The sequence below is a fragment of the Montipora capricornis genome, chromosome 12, assembly GCF_036669925.1.
Source record: "Montipora capricornis isolate CH-2021 chromosome 12, ASM3666992v2, whole genome shotgun sequence".
NCBI classification, from domain to species: Eukaryota; Metazoa; Cnidaria; class Anthozoa; order Scleractinia; family Acroporidae; genus Montipora; species Montipora capricornis.
Window position 1 is genome coordinate 36,172,438 of NC_090894.1, and position 17,500 is coordinate 36,189,937.

At 39.3% G+C, this 17,500-nt stretch overlaps 1 protein-coding gene across 1 annotated transcript in view; it reads right to left on the reverse strand.

The window, feature by feature from the left end:
• LOC138026396 (uncharacterized) overlaps positions 1–17,500 on the reverse strand; it is a 62,960-nt gene that overhangs the window by 10,638 nt on the left and 34,822 nt on the right. The window contains exons 8-12 of the mRNA XM_068873739.1: positions 9,081–9,372; positions 8,178–8,466; positions 7,256–7,472; positions 6,249–6,532; positions 5,936–6,116 (exon numbers count right to left, since the gene is read on the reverse strand). Coding sequence (XP_068729840.1) covers positions 5,936–6,116; positions 6,249–6,532; positions 7,256–7,472; positions 8,178–8,466; positions 9,081–9,372 — 1,263 coding nt within the window. The remainder of the gene's footprint in view (positions 1–5,935; positions 6,117–6,248; positions 6,533–7,255; positions 7,473–8,177; positions 8,467–9,080; positions 9,373–17,500) is intronic.

Below are 17,500 nucleotides of genomic sequence, written 5' to 3' on the forward strand. Positions count from 1 at the left end.
GTCGAGAACGTATTACACAAGGAAGGTGGGGCTAATGCCTTTATACCTTTAAAGGCCATTAAAGTGTCTCTAACCTCCAGTTGCTTAGCAACCGGCAACCAGTGGAGTTCCTTTAGCATCGGCGTAATGTGATCATACTTCCTTGTGCCAGTGATGATCCATGCAGCAAAATTCTGAACTTTTTGAAGCCTAGCAATGTTCTTTTTTGTTGCACTAGCCCACATGGACGAACAGTACAAAAGCTTGCTGAAAACTAGTGAATTTATGATGGTTATAAGCGTAGACCTATCAAACAAATATTTCACCCAATTTATTTGGCACAGGCTACCTATACACTTAGATACAACCTCGGTCACATGTTCGTCAAAACTAAGGTGAGAGTCCACGATGACCCCCAAATCTTTTGCAGAACAAGACGATAGTATCTCTTTGTTGAGTAGCGTAACTCCAAAACCCTTCGGCACTCGAGCTAACATCTGAGGGGTTCCAAGAAGTAATAGCTTAGTCTTGTCTGGATTAATCAGCAAGCTGCGTGTGCAACACCAGGCGGCAATCCGCTGCAAATCCTCGGATAAATGTTCCACATCCATGTCTGTCTCCTGAACAGGAAACGGGAGATACTGCTGCGAATCATCCACGTAACTCTTTAGCGAGCACAGGTTAGGGACAGCTGGGAGATCGTTGATATAGATATTAAAAAGGGTCCCAAGATCAACCCTTGAGGTCCACCGTGAGCTACGTGGCACGGATCTGACACATCACAGCCAATTCTCAACCTCTGGTTCCTGTCCGTTAAATAACTTATAAACTACTCCATGGCCTGTATAGACACACCCAGTTCTCGCAGTTTACGTAATAGGATTCCATGCTCAATGCTGTTAAAACCCTTAGACAAGTTCAACAGAACCAACGCTGTAACTTGTTTCCGATCGATGGCTTCAAGAATCATATCAGACAAAAAAATGGAGTGTTTCTGTCGAGTGCTTCTTCTTGTTTCCATTTTGATGTTCAGTTAAACAGTTCTGACGTGTTGTGTACTCTGTTAACTGATTTAGAACTACCCGTTCACAGATCTGGGGCAGAGCGGGTAGCAGAGATACTGGCTGGTTGTTATTTGCAACTTTATGATCCCCTTCCTTTAATATTGGTATTACCACAGACTCTTTCCAAGCAGATGGAAAAACAGATGTTAAAAGTGATCTGTTTATAAGCTCTGTAAGGACTGGAAGTATAATCGGTAGGGCGTCTTTGATCACACTTATGTGTAACTTATCCATTCCTGGTGCCCTGTTTGAAGGAAAAGACACCATGATCTTGTGTACTTCAAAGGTAGTGACTGCGCGGAATCGGAATTCCTCTAGTTGGAATGTGGCGACCGTCTTAACTGAGGGGGCCTTATACGTTGGAAGAGCGTTAACTGAAGCAAGCCTCTTAGATTCAGCTGCAGCCCTCGCTCCCACAGAAGTAAAGAACTCGTTGAACTTGTTGGCCAGTTCCGTCATGTCCCTTGAATACACCGGTCTCGATTTCTCTTTCGTCGGGATACAGTTTCGTATCACCTTCCACATAGCACTGCTACTCTGATTGTCATTTAAATCTCCTTTTGAACATAGTTCCTCTCCGCATCACATAACCTTCTCTTAACCTCATTACGACACCAACGGTAATGCTCCTAGTCTGTGGCAGCACTCAACTCACGAGCAACTTTGTGTACTTGTTCTCTCTTATCCATCCACATCTTGATCTCTTCATCTAGAAATGTACATTGCCGATTTCTGACTTTCCTTTTCCTGACAGGCACATGACGTTCCGGGACGTCCAAACATTTTTCATTACAATGTTCTACTTTCTCACCAGCATCATCACTCAAAGATTTTTCATACCATGGAACTTGGGCGAGATCATTCACAAAGCTCTCAGAGTCGTAGTTCTTATAACTTCTAGATATAACATAAGTGGGCAGTGGTTTCGGCGCCTTGAGGTTCAGTACCACATATACCAGATAATGATCGCAGTTGGTAATATGTTAATGAGATTACTTGGATTACTTTGCTGAAAGAATTGAGAATTTGGTGCATTTGATGAGGTTGGAAGATAAGATATTTAGTTTTATTTAAATTTCAAGTTGACTTGTTGGCACAAAGCAAGCCATAAATATTTGGTAGTTCAGAGTTGATGTGAATTAGAAAGAAGTTCATCTGTATAAATTATAGTATTTTGGCATGCTGTGCTGCAGAGGTTTTCCCTCCACATAATGTATACGGTAATTTCAACAAATTGCTATTTACACGGTGTCAAGTGGATTAAAAAGGGTCCCAAAACAAGAAAATCGTTTTTTAAAACCTAAAAGTAATAATTGTAGTAAGCGAGCAGTCTCTTCATTCATCAGTCAAGCGGCCCGCTGAGGCAGTCGAGTTTTGTCATGCAAACAAATAACATGACTGAGGGAGGCTTGGAAAGAGAAGTGTAAGAAGGGACTGCACCTGTTGCAATAACCGACACGTTCAGAATGACCAAATGTGTTAATCTTATCAGTAAAAGTGATATGACAGATGCTTCCGCCTTTTCCACTGGTACTGTAAATAAACACTAAAAATAACTTCAGTAACGGCTTGGGAATATTTATAAATGTGTATGTCGAATCCAATCACCTACTCGGAAAGGAAACCGCAGAAAAACTACTATATTTAGTTCAAATTTAACGAGTGACACTCCAACGAAGCCTGGGAAAAAGTGCGGTAGAAAAGCTAAGCAGAGAGAGGCCTCAGATTTTTGCCAGATTTGCAAAATACATGTTGCATTGAATGTTGCAGTGTTTTGGCAAGTTTCGACGGTGTGCTCTTCGTCCACAACTAACAAGGACAAATTCTTGTTTAGAATGGTCAACTCGTCAATCATAAAGTCTGAAGTCAGATAGTTGAGCTTGTTCTGCAGAAATAATGACTCAATCCTTGTTTGAAGCCATTTCCTTTAAAAAATTCCCTTTCTTCTGGAAGGCAACTACCGACAGATATCTGGTCTTCGATGATGCCGCATGAAGAACGCTTATCACGATCTGACAGTGTTTAATTTCGGTCACCTGTAGACAAAGCTCTCACAAATAATGGTCTTGCCGAAACCAGTTGGTAGCACAGCCATAACACACTTGCCCGATAGGAGAGCTTCGACCGCAAGTTTCTGCTCTTGTTTGTGTTCCATGTTTCTCATTTGAAGGGATAAATGATCGAAATCTTTCACAAAAGCCATATCGTACTTATTGTTGGTTTGAAACCTGCTGTTTTCTCCTTTATTTTTCACATTATCGCTAGTATGTTTCGATATTTCTTTAAGGATTATCACCTTCATATATAACGTTTAATCATTGCTAATTATGGTTGCAAATTCTTCGCCCTAACACCCGCATAGGAAATGCGTCATGTTTTCTATGTTATCTCAGGCAAGTTTTGCTAGTCATAAGTTTTAGTGTTTTCCACAGTAGTTCAGTTCTAGTTTAGACTTTGTACGGTCAACTTCTTCATCCATCTTGATTTTAGTTCTATCTACACTCGTGCTCATCGTCAAGTTCTCTATAGAGCTTTTGGTTGAGACCAGCATTGGTGCGTGTACAAACCAAAGTAAGTTTTACCATTTTCTTGATTTAGTTTTTTGCCAGTATTTAGTTTCGGTTTTAAGTTTAAGTTTTGCTTGTCTTATTCTATTAATATATTTGCTTTGGTATCTAGTTTTCAATCAGTTTTTAATCGTTAGTACTCAACATGGATTTATTGATCAATCTACACTGATATGATCATTGCCAAGTTTCTATCATCGTAACCTATAGATTGTTAATCAGCTCGTTTGATGTTATTTCTTGTTGTATTTCATTGATGTGCTATTTGAAATTATTAGCGTTTACCTTAGCCTTGTATATACCTTTTTGTTTTTTTATACAGGTAGTTAGCTAAATTAGTTTCTGTTTTGCTTTTATCACCTTTCAGTTCGAACCGACTTTCATTGTCCCTACGACTTTGTGATCTACCTCTTAACTGGGCAACCTCTGCCCCGTCGATTTAAATATCTTCTCGTCGTTTCAAGTTGCAAGGTTGTACCACTAGGAATTTTGAGCATTTCGGTCCAATCCGATAAAACTTCATGCTATTGCTTTTAATTCGTCGTGTTCGTCCTTAACGCTGTGCACCCTGTTATTATGTAATTTGCTTGGTTCATGTTCTCCTCGTTGCAACGAGTAAAGTTACACTTATAATCGAAGCACAATGTGACAAGAAGTAATTAACTCGTCAAAAAAATCTGACAGCGGTGCGTTGTCAATGGACAATCCGAATTTCCCGTTGCTGCTGCAATGGGAAATTCTGAATGCGTCGGTTATTGCAACAGCTGCAGTCCCTCTTACACTTCTGTTTCCAAGCCTCCCTTGGTCATTTTATTTGTTTGTGTGACAAAACACAACTGCCTCAGAAAAGCAAGCCACTCGACTGATTTATGAAGGGACTGCTCGCAGTCTATTGCGAGGTTCAAAAACTTGTCTCATCAACATGAAGCATAAGCTAAACATTTATCTCCAGCCATGCGCACAAAAAGTAGGAAATTTTCCCTGAAAAACAATCGAATTTAAAAGAACAGAAACTATCTACTGTGGAGCTTCCTACACTTCCCCTATTATCTACTCCCTGATTTTGATTCATGGCGATTTAATAAAACCTCCACACAAATTGCTAGTTGAAACTAGTAATTACGATATAGAAACTGGTGAAGAAGAGGCAGTTACTAACGCTGTCATTTCTTGTAAGGTTTTTTCTGTTAACAAGAAGGAAAGTAAAAAATATATTAATTAAAAGAACATTTAATGGGCCGTGCTTGCTTATGTTAGCTTGAGATTATATACAAAACGAAAGGAATAGCAAACTCATCTTACCTTAGCAAACTTCAAATGACCGTGCAGCCTTGGCTGAACTCCCACCTCAATGGATTTATGACAACATTTAACTCGAAAATCTACCCAACTCAATTGTGCATGAAGCCACCAACAAAAATTCGATCACGCAAAAGCGAAAGACTGCAAACAACTTTTATCAATGAAATATCGCTATTCCGAAAGAAGAAAAGGTGTACACGATGCTGTTGCTATAAAAAATTCCTGGAGCAAGTAAGATATCTTCCCCCCCATTTTTTGTCTGTTATTTTGCTTGCGCGCACGTAAAAAAAACCTGGGCACAAGCAAATAATCTACCAATCAGACAAAAGTCTCCCTTGCTGTAACGAAAGTGTTTGCTCGACGACTCAAATGACGGCAACATAACATAAGCGCGCGAAACCTGGACGGTCACTAGCTGAATAGTCACGTAAGATATTTTGTCACGCAAGGAAGCAACTGTATTTTGACTCGTCCTACGGTCTCGCAAAAATACAGCGAGACTTGTAAAAACATCCCATGATACTACACACTAATTTGTCCAATAAGATATATGTAATAAATCGTGATAAAATACTAAATAAATGTGCGAGCCTCTCTTTATTGCCTCTTTCGTTCCCTTTCTCTTCCACGGCATTTTAACCATTTAATCAACCTGGGCCCTGTTGATCAAATTAGACCGGATAACTGTATCCAGTGGATAAGTCACCGTCCAACAGTGCAAAGATTTGAGCATTTGTTACACCTAACTGTGAATATGCATACTCTAAGCGCATTTAAGTAAAACCTTTGTCCTTGTTCAATGCGAAGTATATTTAAATTTTCACTCTGGACAAGCCTTTGAACAACTGGGGGTCTGGCTTTACATTTCAGTAAAGCCCGCTCGAACCTCAAATTGCTGGCCTGACTAGAGCCACTAGTTCACTGGTATAAACACCTAAAATTACTTCATATGAGATAGAAAAATGAAAATCATTTGATAAGCGTTTATTTCAACAGTAAAAAAAAGAGAAAAATTTTGATAACCTTTCCTGAAGCTAGAAGCCTGCCATTTTCGTGTTGAAGTATGCTGTCGATGGGAGAAGTCTTGTTGTGTCTTGCTCGAAGAACAGTATTGCCAAGACGCCAGGTTCGACTCAGAGTATATAGCGCACATTTCTGCTTAACATCTTCCCAGTGAAACACGAAGGATAAACCTGCCATACATCTGCCAAAAATTAAGAAAACTATACAAAGTTAGAGAAGCGTCAACTCCCAAGTTAACTCTCGGAAACAAACTCTCTGCAGCTGAAAAGCCCATCACAAAATAAATTGAATCTTCGTTTTTATTCATACAGACCCCATCTCGAGAGTTTTCCCTCTGAGGAAGTGTTCTAAGTGTTTTGCAGTATCAGCATACGTAACAGCAGACACTTCCCCTTTTTCACTCGCTACTGCTGCAGGGTATGGTGGGCAACCATAAACAAAAGGCAAAAACATTTGCAACTCTGGAAACGCTCGACCCATGCCGTCTGCATCCACAATTGGAATTTTAAGCTCAGCGCCGATTGTTAAAGGTTCAACTGAGTTGGCACCACCTATTTCTACACAAACAAAGGCGACAATGTTTTGCGAAGATTTGATCTGAAAGAAAAAGATTATTGACAGTTAACTTTTTTTAGAGGAGTAAAAGCCGGTTTAAACTTGCGAGAGAAGCAGAAGCACAAGTATCATTATACGTACAATCATTAACCCATTCCATCATTAGTTTTCTCTTGTTCGGACAAAATAAATTCGCAAACACTACGTTTTTGCATCAGGGTATGCAACTTGTGAATATGCTCTAGTACTATCATCTTGTTTGATGCAGATTAATTTACAATGGAAACGCATGATACAAATAATGCTGATAACCTTTCGATCGAGATTTATTTCAAGTCTTACAGCAGAAGTCATGTGCATAATATTTATGAACCTAAAGTGAAAAAATTCCTGTTAGTCCACAATCAGCAGTAACAGCGCTCTACATAGTGAACGAAAACGAAGACTTTGGATGTTTTCAAAATGTCAGACTTTTTGAAAACACATTGTGAAAAAAGCTTTCCTTTCCATGTGAACAGGACAAAAGAACGTTTTAAACACTATCCCAGGCAGTACCAAAACAGTCAGAACAGCATACACAAGCAGCAGGAGATTTAAAGTAGTCATGGTACACAGAAAATAATTACTGTACGACCATCTGGGGTTTGGTAAGGTCTCTAGTTAGGGTTGTTAATTAGGAAACTTTGTCATGAATACACAAATAACCACGGCTTTGGACGACCTCATGCTTTATAGCCAAATGGTTTTATAGGTGCCTTTCATTACCTCAGCTTTGATCAGATCCTGCGGGTTCTCAACCTCTCTGATCCCTTCCCCAGCATTTTTATCCTTTACTTCACTGCTACTGAATGCAATTCTACCTGCTGCCTCCACAGCATAATGGGACTCTTTACCGCTGAACAATCTTTCAATCATAATTGCCGGTGCCCCCATAAAGCAGGGTGCTGCTACGCGACCAGTGAGTTCTGGAGTTGATCCTAACCTGGAAAATAGATTCCACTTCAAACTTTGACAGTTTCAAGTCTCAAAAATCAAAAACAGCGTACATCAACTAATAGGCCACAAAACCAAACTTCAGAAAGCAGCCGAGAAGGAGAAAGACAGCACCACACAGAAAGAGCCAATAAAATAAACTCATTTTCCACATGAAATTGAATTCGAAGCCTTGAAAGGCACATTACACTTTATCCCATCTCTACTTCAATTTCGGTCTCCAGTTTTTGCTTTGATCCTCACTTAAGCACTCATTTTTTTTTCTAATTCCATGAAATTATAATCTCTCTAATCCTTATACTTCAACTTATAATCATTTTGAAGTCCAAGTTTTGGCTCCAAAATTCAGCTTGCGTACAATTTTGAAACAAAACATTTAAGGCGCAGTATTTTATAAAAAGCAAGAGATAGATTAACCATATGGCTCCTCCTTTCACATCAATACTATTAATCTTGCTCTCCCACATCTTATTTTATGCGTTGTCTCGTAAAGAAAACATAACCTTCATCGCGCAGATCACAATTCACAAGGAGGGGTTCTGTTTCTAAAGATGGATACTCATCTGCCAAAACAGATCAGTTTGGCTGCAAAGTCTACTGAACTCCAGCGACGGATTTTCCTCCCATATCCAAGGTTTCAAATGTGATCGTGAGAGTTGTGAGGATAAAATACTTTACAAGAAGGCCTACTTACTTGTGAGGATGTATTACACGGATTTCCCTCCCCCATTTGATTTGCTGCAGTGCTCTTAATCTCCCAATGTAGGGGCTACCTCCTCCCCCACACCCCATTATTCCTGCTCCAATTGCAATACACTCAATATCAAACTCATTCAGTATCCAGTCACCAGTCACAGGATCAATATAAGGTTCCCTAAACACAATAGGCTCCTCTCCTTCTGTTATAATTTGTTCTGTTGATGCAGTGGCTTCTTTTGTTGGCTCATAAGACTTGTTTGGTTCAACTGTACTTAAATCCTTTTCTGTAGGCATGGAATAAAACACCACTGTTACCAAGAGTAAATTAATGACCAAAATTGCGCAGTGTAAGGGGAAAATGTTTCCAGCTTCTCAGTATTAAGTTACAAAATATGAGCCAAACTAGCTAGGAAGCTGATTGGATTGTCATACCATTTTTAAATTGATCAAATAAGTCTTTTTTGTTTGTAAACTTGGTCAAAAATAAACTTCAAATTCCACTTCAGCCAGAAGTGATTGCACTGCATGGCATTGCCGTAAAGGAGACAAAAACCCACTATTTATGCCATCTTGCCGTTCAGTTACGACCACAGCCTGCCTCAGACCACAGCCTGCCTCAAGCTTCCTCTCTGTCAATGTATACCACAGCCCTCTGATAGCCCATCTTACTGAATACATGAATGTTCCACTTACGAGAAAGCTCTAGTTTTGAAATTACTTCTCTCAGAGTTAAATAGGCCAGATAAGAAATTGAACTTTTGTGTGCAAGCAGACTTCTGTACCTCTCAAGAAAAACAAGACACACCTAAGTTTCATGGACTATCGTTTTGGCTGATAACGTTACAAACTTAAGATGATGTCTCCTAAGGACTTTTCCCTTCAGGATCAACTATACTACCTCCAAAATTCTCTGTATGGTCCAAACCTTCTGCTTGACAATTGCTCTCAGCCAAATCTCCAACAACCCTGAGATAATAACGAACAGCATTGCCAGGAAGGTACGCCAGTGGAACTTCTACTATTTCAATAACTTCCAAGGTTTGCTTATCAGCTCCTTTCTCAACAGCTCTTTTACGTGCCTCATTCTCAGCATACTCTCGAGCCTTTTCGCGTGTTGTGTTGTCCATTGGAATAACCTGATCAAATGTTCCACTGACTTTACTTAAGGCAGCACCTACAGCATTTGCAACCTACCACGAAATAAATTACATGTATAAGATTGAATACCTCAATTAAAGGTAGGTTACGGATCAAACTTAGCACGGTCACAACCAGCCTTTCATTTTGGTCATGCCTGAAATCCATAGAGGACCACAAAGGCTTCAAACCAGAACCGAGGAGCAATGGAATGAATAAAGTACCTAGTTATGGGTATGTGATGCTGAAGAAAAGAGTATCCAATGGGAGAAACAGTCACATTATCAGCAGCCAACTGTAAAAATTACTCACAACAAAGAAAGAAGAATCAACTCTAATTTTAATGGAAATCGTTGGTAGTCATTTACCGTCTGTGCTTAACAAGAGTATTGAATACAGTCTACGATTAAAAAAAAACATACTGATATTGGGTTCAACCGTATGAACGTGAGTAGTGAATTTCGTGATTCATGGGCACGAGTGATGTTTTGAAAGTTCTCAAAATTGCACAAGCCACTCCACTCCATCGCTTTGCTTCCCTAGCAACTTCCGTATGGCACTCAAAAACCTCTTTTGCACTCTATAACCTATTTATGCATTTGTCAACGACCAATCAGAAACGTGATCTTTTGTTGAATGTATATAATAAGTATTTGTACTCTGACGAGCGCATGCAGCGCATGTGAACTTCCTGTTCACATTTATTTTTATGTATTACATAACTAAACTCACTGGCATATTAACTTCAATTATTGGGATCACGAGAACGATGGTTTTTCCTCTTCTATGTTTATAAGACTAAACAATAGTAAAGTATTTTGGGGCCATAAGAGGTTGTCTCAATAGGCCATTTTCGAAACACCAAATATTCCGCTTGATAGTGAGGCAGTGCGGACAAACACAATAGAAAAACGTTGGAGTTTACGTGAAAACTACCTGCATATCATCCACTTTCCTTTGTCTTTGTCCTCAGAACCTCTCTTTCAAGCTGAATTTTAATATATCGCAAAAGGCCTATAGGACTTACGCATGATGGCGTCATATGCTCAAAATTTCACCACCAAGCCTTGTTTGCACAAAATTACTCACATCATCTGGACATGCAATACTGTTTGCACATGGGGTTTCTTTAAGGGTTTGGTCCTTTGGGATTCAGCTCATGCTAAAATTTACAAGTTTGATTTTCGAATTTGAGGCTTGGTGGTGAAATCAGCTCATCAGACGTCATCACACATAAGAGCAATTCCATGACAGTCAGTGTCCATAGAAGTGAGACTTGTTTTTAAACATTTAATTACAGTAATGATAAGGTTAATGGCTTGTCACCCATAGAGAAACAATATTTCTGCATTTACAGAGAAGTCCTCAAAGTGATATAACAAGCAACATGTTGCATTCTAATGTTGGTTTTGTATGTAGCAAGCTATAATTACTGGGTTGCCAGTATGGCAATCCCAGTCGGAAAATGGGTGGGATTTGTTCATTTTCTTCTTTTTTTTTTCATGTCGGTAAAAGTCTTGCCTGTCACTCCCCTGCTAAGTGGTGTCTTTGTGCATAGGGCCTTCTCCACGAATTTTCTTAGGATTGAGAGGGTAGTGGAAATGCGTAGATTTCTCTGGTGGACACAGAATATTTAACTTAACCTGAAATGGCGTTGAAAGTCATTGTAATGCGAATGGCGTCTTAGTGGATCTTTAAACAAAATATACCCTTATGGAGCTCAATAATGGACAGTCAATTCGATAAACAACACCGGCAGTGAAAAAAAAAATCTAGAATCTTAAAAGCGATAAGTAATGGACTTCAATAACAATCTATCGTCCATCGAGCCGAAATCAAAGTGAGCTGTATTTCTAACATTTTACCAAGTACGCTGTTATGACGTACAACAGAAAGCTTGTCATCTATTTTGTGCTTCATTATTCAAGGAAAAGGTTCTTCATGGAAACGGTTTGATCCTGAAATTTATTTTGTTGCAATTGCGTATGGTAATTTGACACGATTGAGTTTCTTGTCTTCACGCACATAATGAAATAGACCTCTTTCGTAATGGCGGCCAAATAAAATAATTCTTTTGTTTTAATGCTAATAAGCCTCACTAGCCTCGCTAAGACGAGCAAATTTCAAAAGAATTTTTGTTTCAAAGTGAGGGCAGTAGGTCTAATTAACATAAAGACAAAAGAATGTAAAAGTGGTCGCCATTTATGAAAGTGGTGTATAGGACGGGGTTTTTTCCTGTAATAGCAAATCTGTGGTTTGTTTCAAAAAGTATTTCGCTGGAAAAGGTGGCCTCTATCAATTCATCATGTTTTATAATATGCAAGCTTAACTCGATAGTTTTTCTTGCAATAGTAAAGCATTTTCATGTCAAAATGTGGTTAGCATCTTTCTGGTGTGTTAACATAATTAAATAATATTATACCATCTGCGCCTCGTGACTTTGTATTTGCCGCCTGCCGTAACCTTGATTTCCACTCTCAAAATTACCTCCAGAACCTAATTTTTGCATAGAATAAGCTTTTAGAATGATGTTCTCGTCTTCTGTGGGGATATAGTTAACGACTCGGAAACATTTTGTGAAAAAATATTTATAACGGGTCACACGCGCAGCTTGATCTCCCAAACTTGCCTGATTATGCACAACATCCACTTGGCCTAAGTTGAGAGCTCACGAGGTAAGCTTTTTTCAGTCCCCCCTCCAGGAGCTTGGTCACTATAGTTTAGCATTTTCCCCTGATTTGTATTTAGTTGTTAGGTAAAATTACATTTTACATCAATTGCAATATTTCTTCCTGCATTTTTCGCCGGTTTCAATCCAGTTTGACATACAGCGGATTCAGGTTGAACGTTTAATGACTTCAGTTATCGCGTCTGTTATCACGGTTGATTGCTTGCGTTGCAAGGCAAATTGTCAGACGTTGCTAGGCGGGGATGATATCATTTTGTCGGAGAAAAGGCGCGTTGTCTTATCGATCTGTGTGTCATGGCGATTGAAATCAAGATAGAATACTCCTACTATTCTACAAAAAGAATAACCCCAGTATCTATTGCTGAAGAAGAGCTTATGAGCCTAGAATACAGCAAGTTCGTAGAACGCATCGAGAATGAGGTGCTCCATCTCCGAAGGATGACTTCACTGCGACTTACAGTAAAGGGAGATGAAACTGTCGACGAGGTAGATTTGTCCAGAAAGTATTTCAATTTGCAGATGAAAGGTTTGTTAGACAAACTAATAGAATCAGAATAAGAGTCTTTGAATTCGCTTCGCCAGCCGTAGATACTGGTATTCACAGAGTAGAAAACATGGCTGACAAGGGAGCAGAGGGTCGCGAGCGAAGACGGACGCATGTTCGACGCTCACTAAATTTACCAGGACAGAATACACCTTTAGCCCATGTAAATGTGCCTTTTCATGTGGTATTTTATCAAAGCATAGCAGTGAAAAATGAGAAAGATCAAATTTAGAAAGAGAAATCAACCGCCTTGAAGGAAAACTAGACGCGCCATGAGCGTACACTGGGTTGCCTGTGGTACGTGTTACAAACAAACAGAAGGCACTGAGTTGGATGGTATTGAGCTGCAGCGTTAATAACTGGATTGCCAAACCCAGTCCGAATTTGTGTTTCATTTCTCCATTTTTTAATTATTTTTTTCCGTGTCATGAAAAGTCTTTCCTGTCCCTCCCCTGCTAAGTAGTGTCATGGTGTGTAGAGTATTCTGCGCGTATGTTTGGTAAATTTGAGGGGGCACTTACTAATGCATAGATTTTATCCAGTGGTCACAGCAGAATATGTAATTTCACCTGCAATGGCGTTGAAAGTCATTATAACGTGAATAGCGTTTTACTGGATCTCTAAACAGAGTATACCCTTATGGAGCTCAATAATGGCAAGTCAATCGGATAAACAAGACAGGCCGTGCTGGAATCTTCAAACCAACGAGTAATGGTCTTCAATAACAATTGCATCTTTTGCCGTCGGATATAATCAGATGAGCTTTATTTCTAATATTGTTTGGCTAACTGTGGTGTTATATACAAGACTGACACCAAAATAAAAATGCCAAATTCCGTATGGGTTTAAAAGGAATCGAACGCCTTGAATGCATCTGTGTAATTTGTATTGTTATTTTAAAGTACATTCGGAGATACTAGCATATTTCTTTGCTACTCTTAAAATCCGAATCGAAATAAAGTTATGTATGTGTATGTATGGCCGCTCAACCTCGCGATTGTGTAAATAGTTCACCCTGAAGTTAAAAAAAAAACGTTCTCAGGAACCCGAAAAAGAAGACTAGTCTTCCTGACCCAACAGATGAAATGTAAATATCCAGTTAAATATTACAACAAACTTACAAAAAACAAAGACATTGTTTTACTCTGAAAACAACAAACGATTAACATTCTTTCCCTTAGTTCATTCAGTTGACACAAAGTGATCACGTGCACCTTAATGGTTGCCTAGCACGTGATGAATTTCTTCCTTTTGACAAAACATCATAAAAGTCAGGGACTGCAGACATTTTCGTGTTTTTACGATCGACTGTCACTATAATCTTTCGATGAGAATTTGATTCAGAGTTATACATAAAAACTATGTTTTTTTTTTCTTCATCTGTCTTTTGGCTTGTCTTTTTCTGTTATCTCCTGGCTTTTACGGTACTTTCTGGTGCAAACGTAAAGCCAAACAATGTTTTGAGCTGGCATCAGATTAGACTAACAAGAAGAGGAAATATGAAGGGGAAACAACATCTTCAGTCCTTTCTTAGTGTGTGCAATAAACGTTTGCTTAGTGCAACTGCAAGACATGCATGACATGCTGGAAAACGTCCGTCAGAGTAATTGATTTGCAGTTAGTTTTTTGCAGACTATTTATCAGTAAAGAAGAATCAAGTGAGTTTTACACAAGAGCGTGTTTTATTATCTTTAAACTGAATTTGTTACCAAAGCTTATAAAACTAAAAGACCTCAAAATGGGACAGGACATTACAAAATAATTAAAGGTGTGAACGTGTGAGCCAAAGGGCCTCTGCTGGCACAACATATGGCTTACCCTCAAAATTAATGGTCTTAATGACCCCCCACATGAAAAGATTATCTCGAACGCTGCAGTTCAATACCACCCAATTCTGTGCCTTCTGTTTTTGTGTAACACGTACCACAGGCAACCCAGTGTACGCTTTATGGAGCGTTTAGTTTTTTCAAGTGCAGTGTCATAAAGACCATTCGAGGGGGCACCCAGATGTTGTGTCAGCAGTGGCCCTTTGGCTTACACGTTCACACGTTGAGTTAATTTGTAATGTCCTGTCCCATTTTGAAGTCTTTTACTTTTTTAAGCTTTGGTAATAAATAACAAAACTAGCCTGCAAGCAGGCTCTTCTCTTGAAAATGGCACGCGGTCGAAATATAGGGGATTGGTTACAATTTTTTTCTGAAACTAGTAACCAAGCTTCTCCTCCGACGGAAGAGCCTGCTTGCAGGCTATAAGAAAACACGGTCTTGAGTAAAACTCACGTTTCTTCTTCAAGTTTAACAGTCTGCAAAAAAATTAACTGCAAATTGCTGTGAGACATTTTCCTGCATGTCATGCATGTCTTGCATGTCTTGCCGTTGCACCACGCACACACTAAGGAAGGACTGAAGATGTAACAGTTGTTTCCGCTTCATAATTCCTCTTCTTTTCAGTCTAATCTGATGCCAGGTCAAAAAATATTTGTGGCTTTACGTTAGCACCAAAACATCCTGTAAAAGCTGGGAGTTAACAGTAAAAGGCAAGCCAAAAGACAGATGAATAAAAACATAACAATTTTCATAGATAACTCTGAATCGAATTCTCATCGAATGATTAACGACAACCGATCGTTAGAACACTAAAATTCTGCAGTCTGCGACTTCTATGAATCAAGGGGAAGGTCATGATGTTCTGTCAAAAGGAATAAATTGATCACGTGCTAGGCAACCATAAACGTGCACGTGATCACCTTGTGTCAACTGAATGAACTATGGGAAAGGATGTTAGGGTGCTTTCGATTGTGAAATCCGGATTAGATGTTAAAATCCGTAACTTGGGATTTCCAATCGGGGCAGGACATGTGGAGACAACCCAAGCAAGTTACTATTACAGTATTTTCGGGAGGAAAGAAGAACTACGAAAACTGGAAAGCTGCGAAACTGATAATCTTTGGATCAAGTTTTACAAATAAAGCATAGGTTGCATCTCTATGCAATGTGTGCGAGTGGCTATGTCGCAGGTAAAATCCGTTTTTACCTAGAATATATTCGTGATGCCCAATTTACTAATGTTAATTGAATTATGCACTCAACCTAGCTTAAACCCCCTCTAAAAAGGATTGAAGACACTTATACCTTCCCTCCTCAAGGTCTGTCTTACGTTCTCAATGTATATCATCTTATCGGTTTCTGTATTCATACACTTAATAACGTAACAACATAGTAGGGGAACAAAGAACTGTACTATGCACCTACCGCTACTCGAACTCACACCCTCCATATCTTTAGTAATGTGTCTTCACCTCTACACTACAACAACGAACATGCTCACCCGACACAGTTCTTTTCATTATTTACTTTTCTATAATTTGTCAATGGTATATATGGTATATAATAACCAAAACTAATCCTAACCTGACACTATTTTTTCCGTGGGCTTAATTTGGGCTCCAAAAAATTTCTTCAATCCATCTGAGTGTGTATTCAACGCTGAACACCGATTTAACCTAGGTTAAGACAGATTCAACCTGAAAACGGATTTTACTGGCAACAGCTACACTTGGTCACAAAAACCTTCAGCCGATTTAGATAATCTACACCCTATGAAGTATGTATTTTCCAGATTTCCGAATTAATAACCATTAATACCAGCAAAGGAAAAGTGGAAAAAGTAGCCAAGGGTAACAATATTCCCTAGGTTTCGGAATTGGTAATGGTTATGGTAATGAATTTATATAGCACATTTTCTATTAACATAGCCGCTGGCAGCCGCTATGAGTCCATTAGTGATCTCACCCAGCACATGAGTGAATGAAATGCCTGACCACAACACCGGGAGCTCCATGCCCTACTCTTTACAAATAGTGCGTGGGTTCTTTTACGTCCCACTGGGTTGTGAACATATTATTTGAAGGGTTGTGAGACGGGGCCTATGGTTTATAGTTCTCATACGAGAAGACTTGAAAGTCTTAACCATTTGCGGATGTAATTACAAAGGCAGCACTTTCTCCTCAGTTATTTTAAGACCCTGAGCGTTGGTCCGACCAGACTTGAACTCACAACCTCCCGCACAGCAGCCCGATGCTCAACCAACTGAGCCACCGTTGCGCGTTACAGGCCAAGTGAAGCGGAATGGGTTGTCAGATTAGCGGTTAGGGCGTAAATGTGGTGTTTCCTTGCAACCAGAATACAGAAAGAGATTCGACAGCTTTATTGCTGGTACCTGAACAATGGTTATTTAAACGACTTCTACTACTTACTCATAGTTGCATTTACTTACCATACAGTGTTTCATTTCTTCATCATTAAAGAATACAAACACAGTCGTTGTTACAGAAAAGACAAGCTAAAACTATCAAGGGTCAAGACAAAAATTAAACGACGTAGTCTCGCTCTGACTAGAAACAAAATTACAGTTTGGTTAACACGCAAATAGGCATCAGCCCACAATCAAATTTACAGATGAAATCTTCGAAAAGGAAACAACATTCCTGGAAAAAGGCAAAACACTTAAAAAAGACACAGCCTATGACATGCGCCCTCATTTTTAGCCTACTGAGAGATTTCAGTTCATCTCACCTACGGGGAGTAAAAATTAAGGCTTCATTAAAGGAAACGCTTTACAACTTCTTAGAACAAACTTTCCAAAAATTCTTTGAAGAGAACATAAAAATATTCCAATCGTATTTGCTAGAGAGAGGCTACCCAAGAAATCTTATAAAACGTCTCTCTCAAAGGAGAGGAGCACCAAGTCGTCATCAAATGCAGAAGATTCACATTTTGGTGCTAATAACAACGAGCATGCAAGAAAACCAGTAACCGTTATTGCAGGTGACTCCATCATCCAACATATTCGTGGCTGGAGCATTTCTAGAACCAACAAGGTGGTCGTGAAGTCTTTTTCCAGGAGCAACCACTGAGGATATGGAAGACTTCGTTAAACCTCTTCTAAG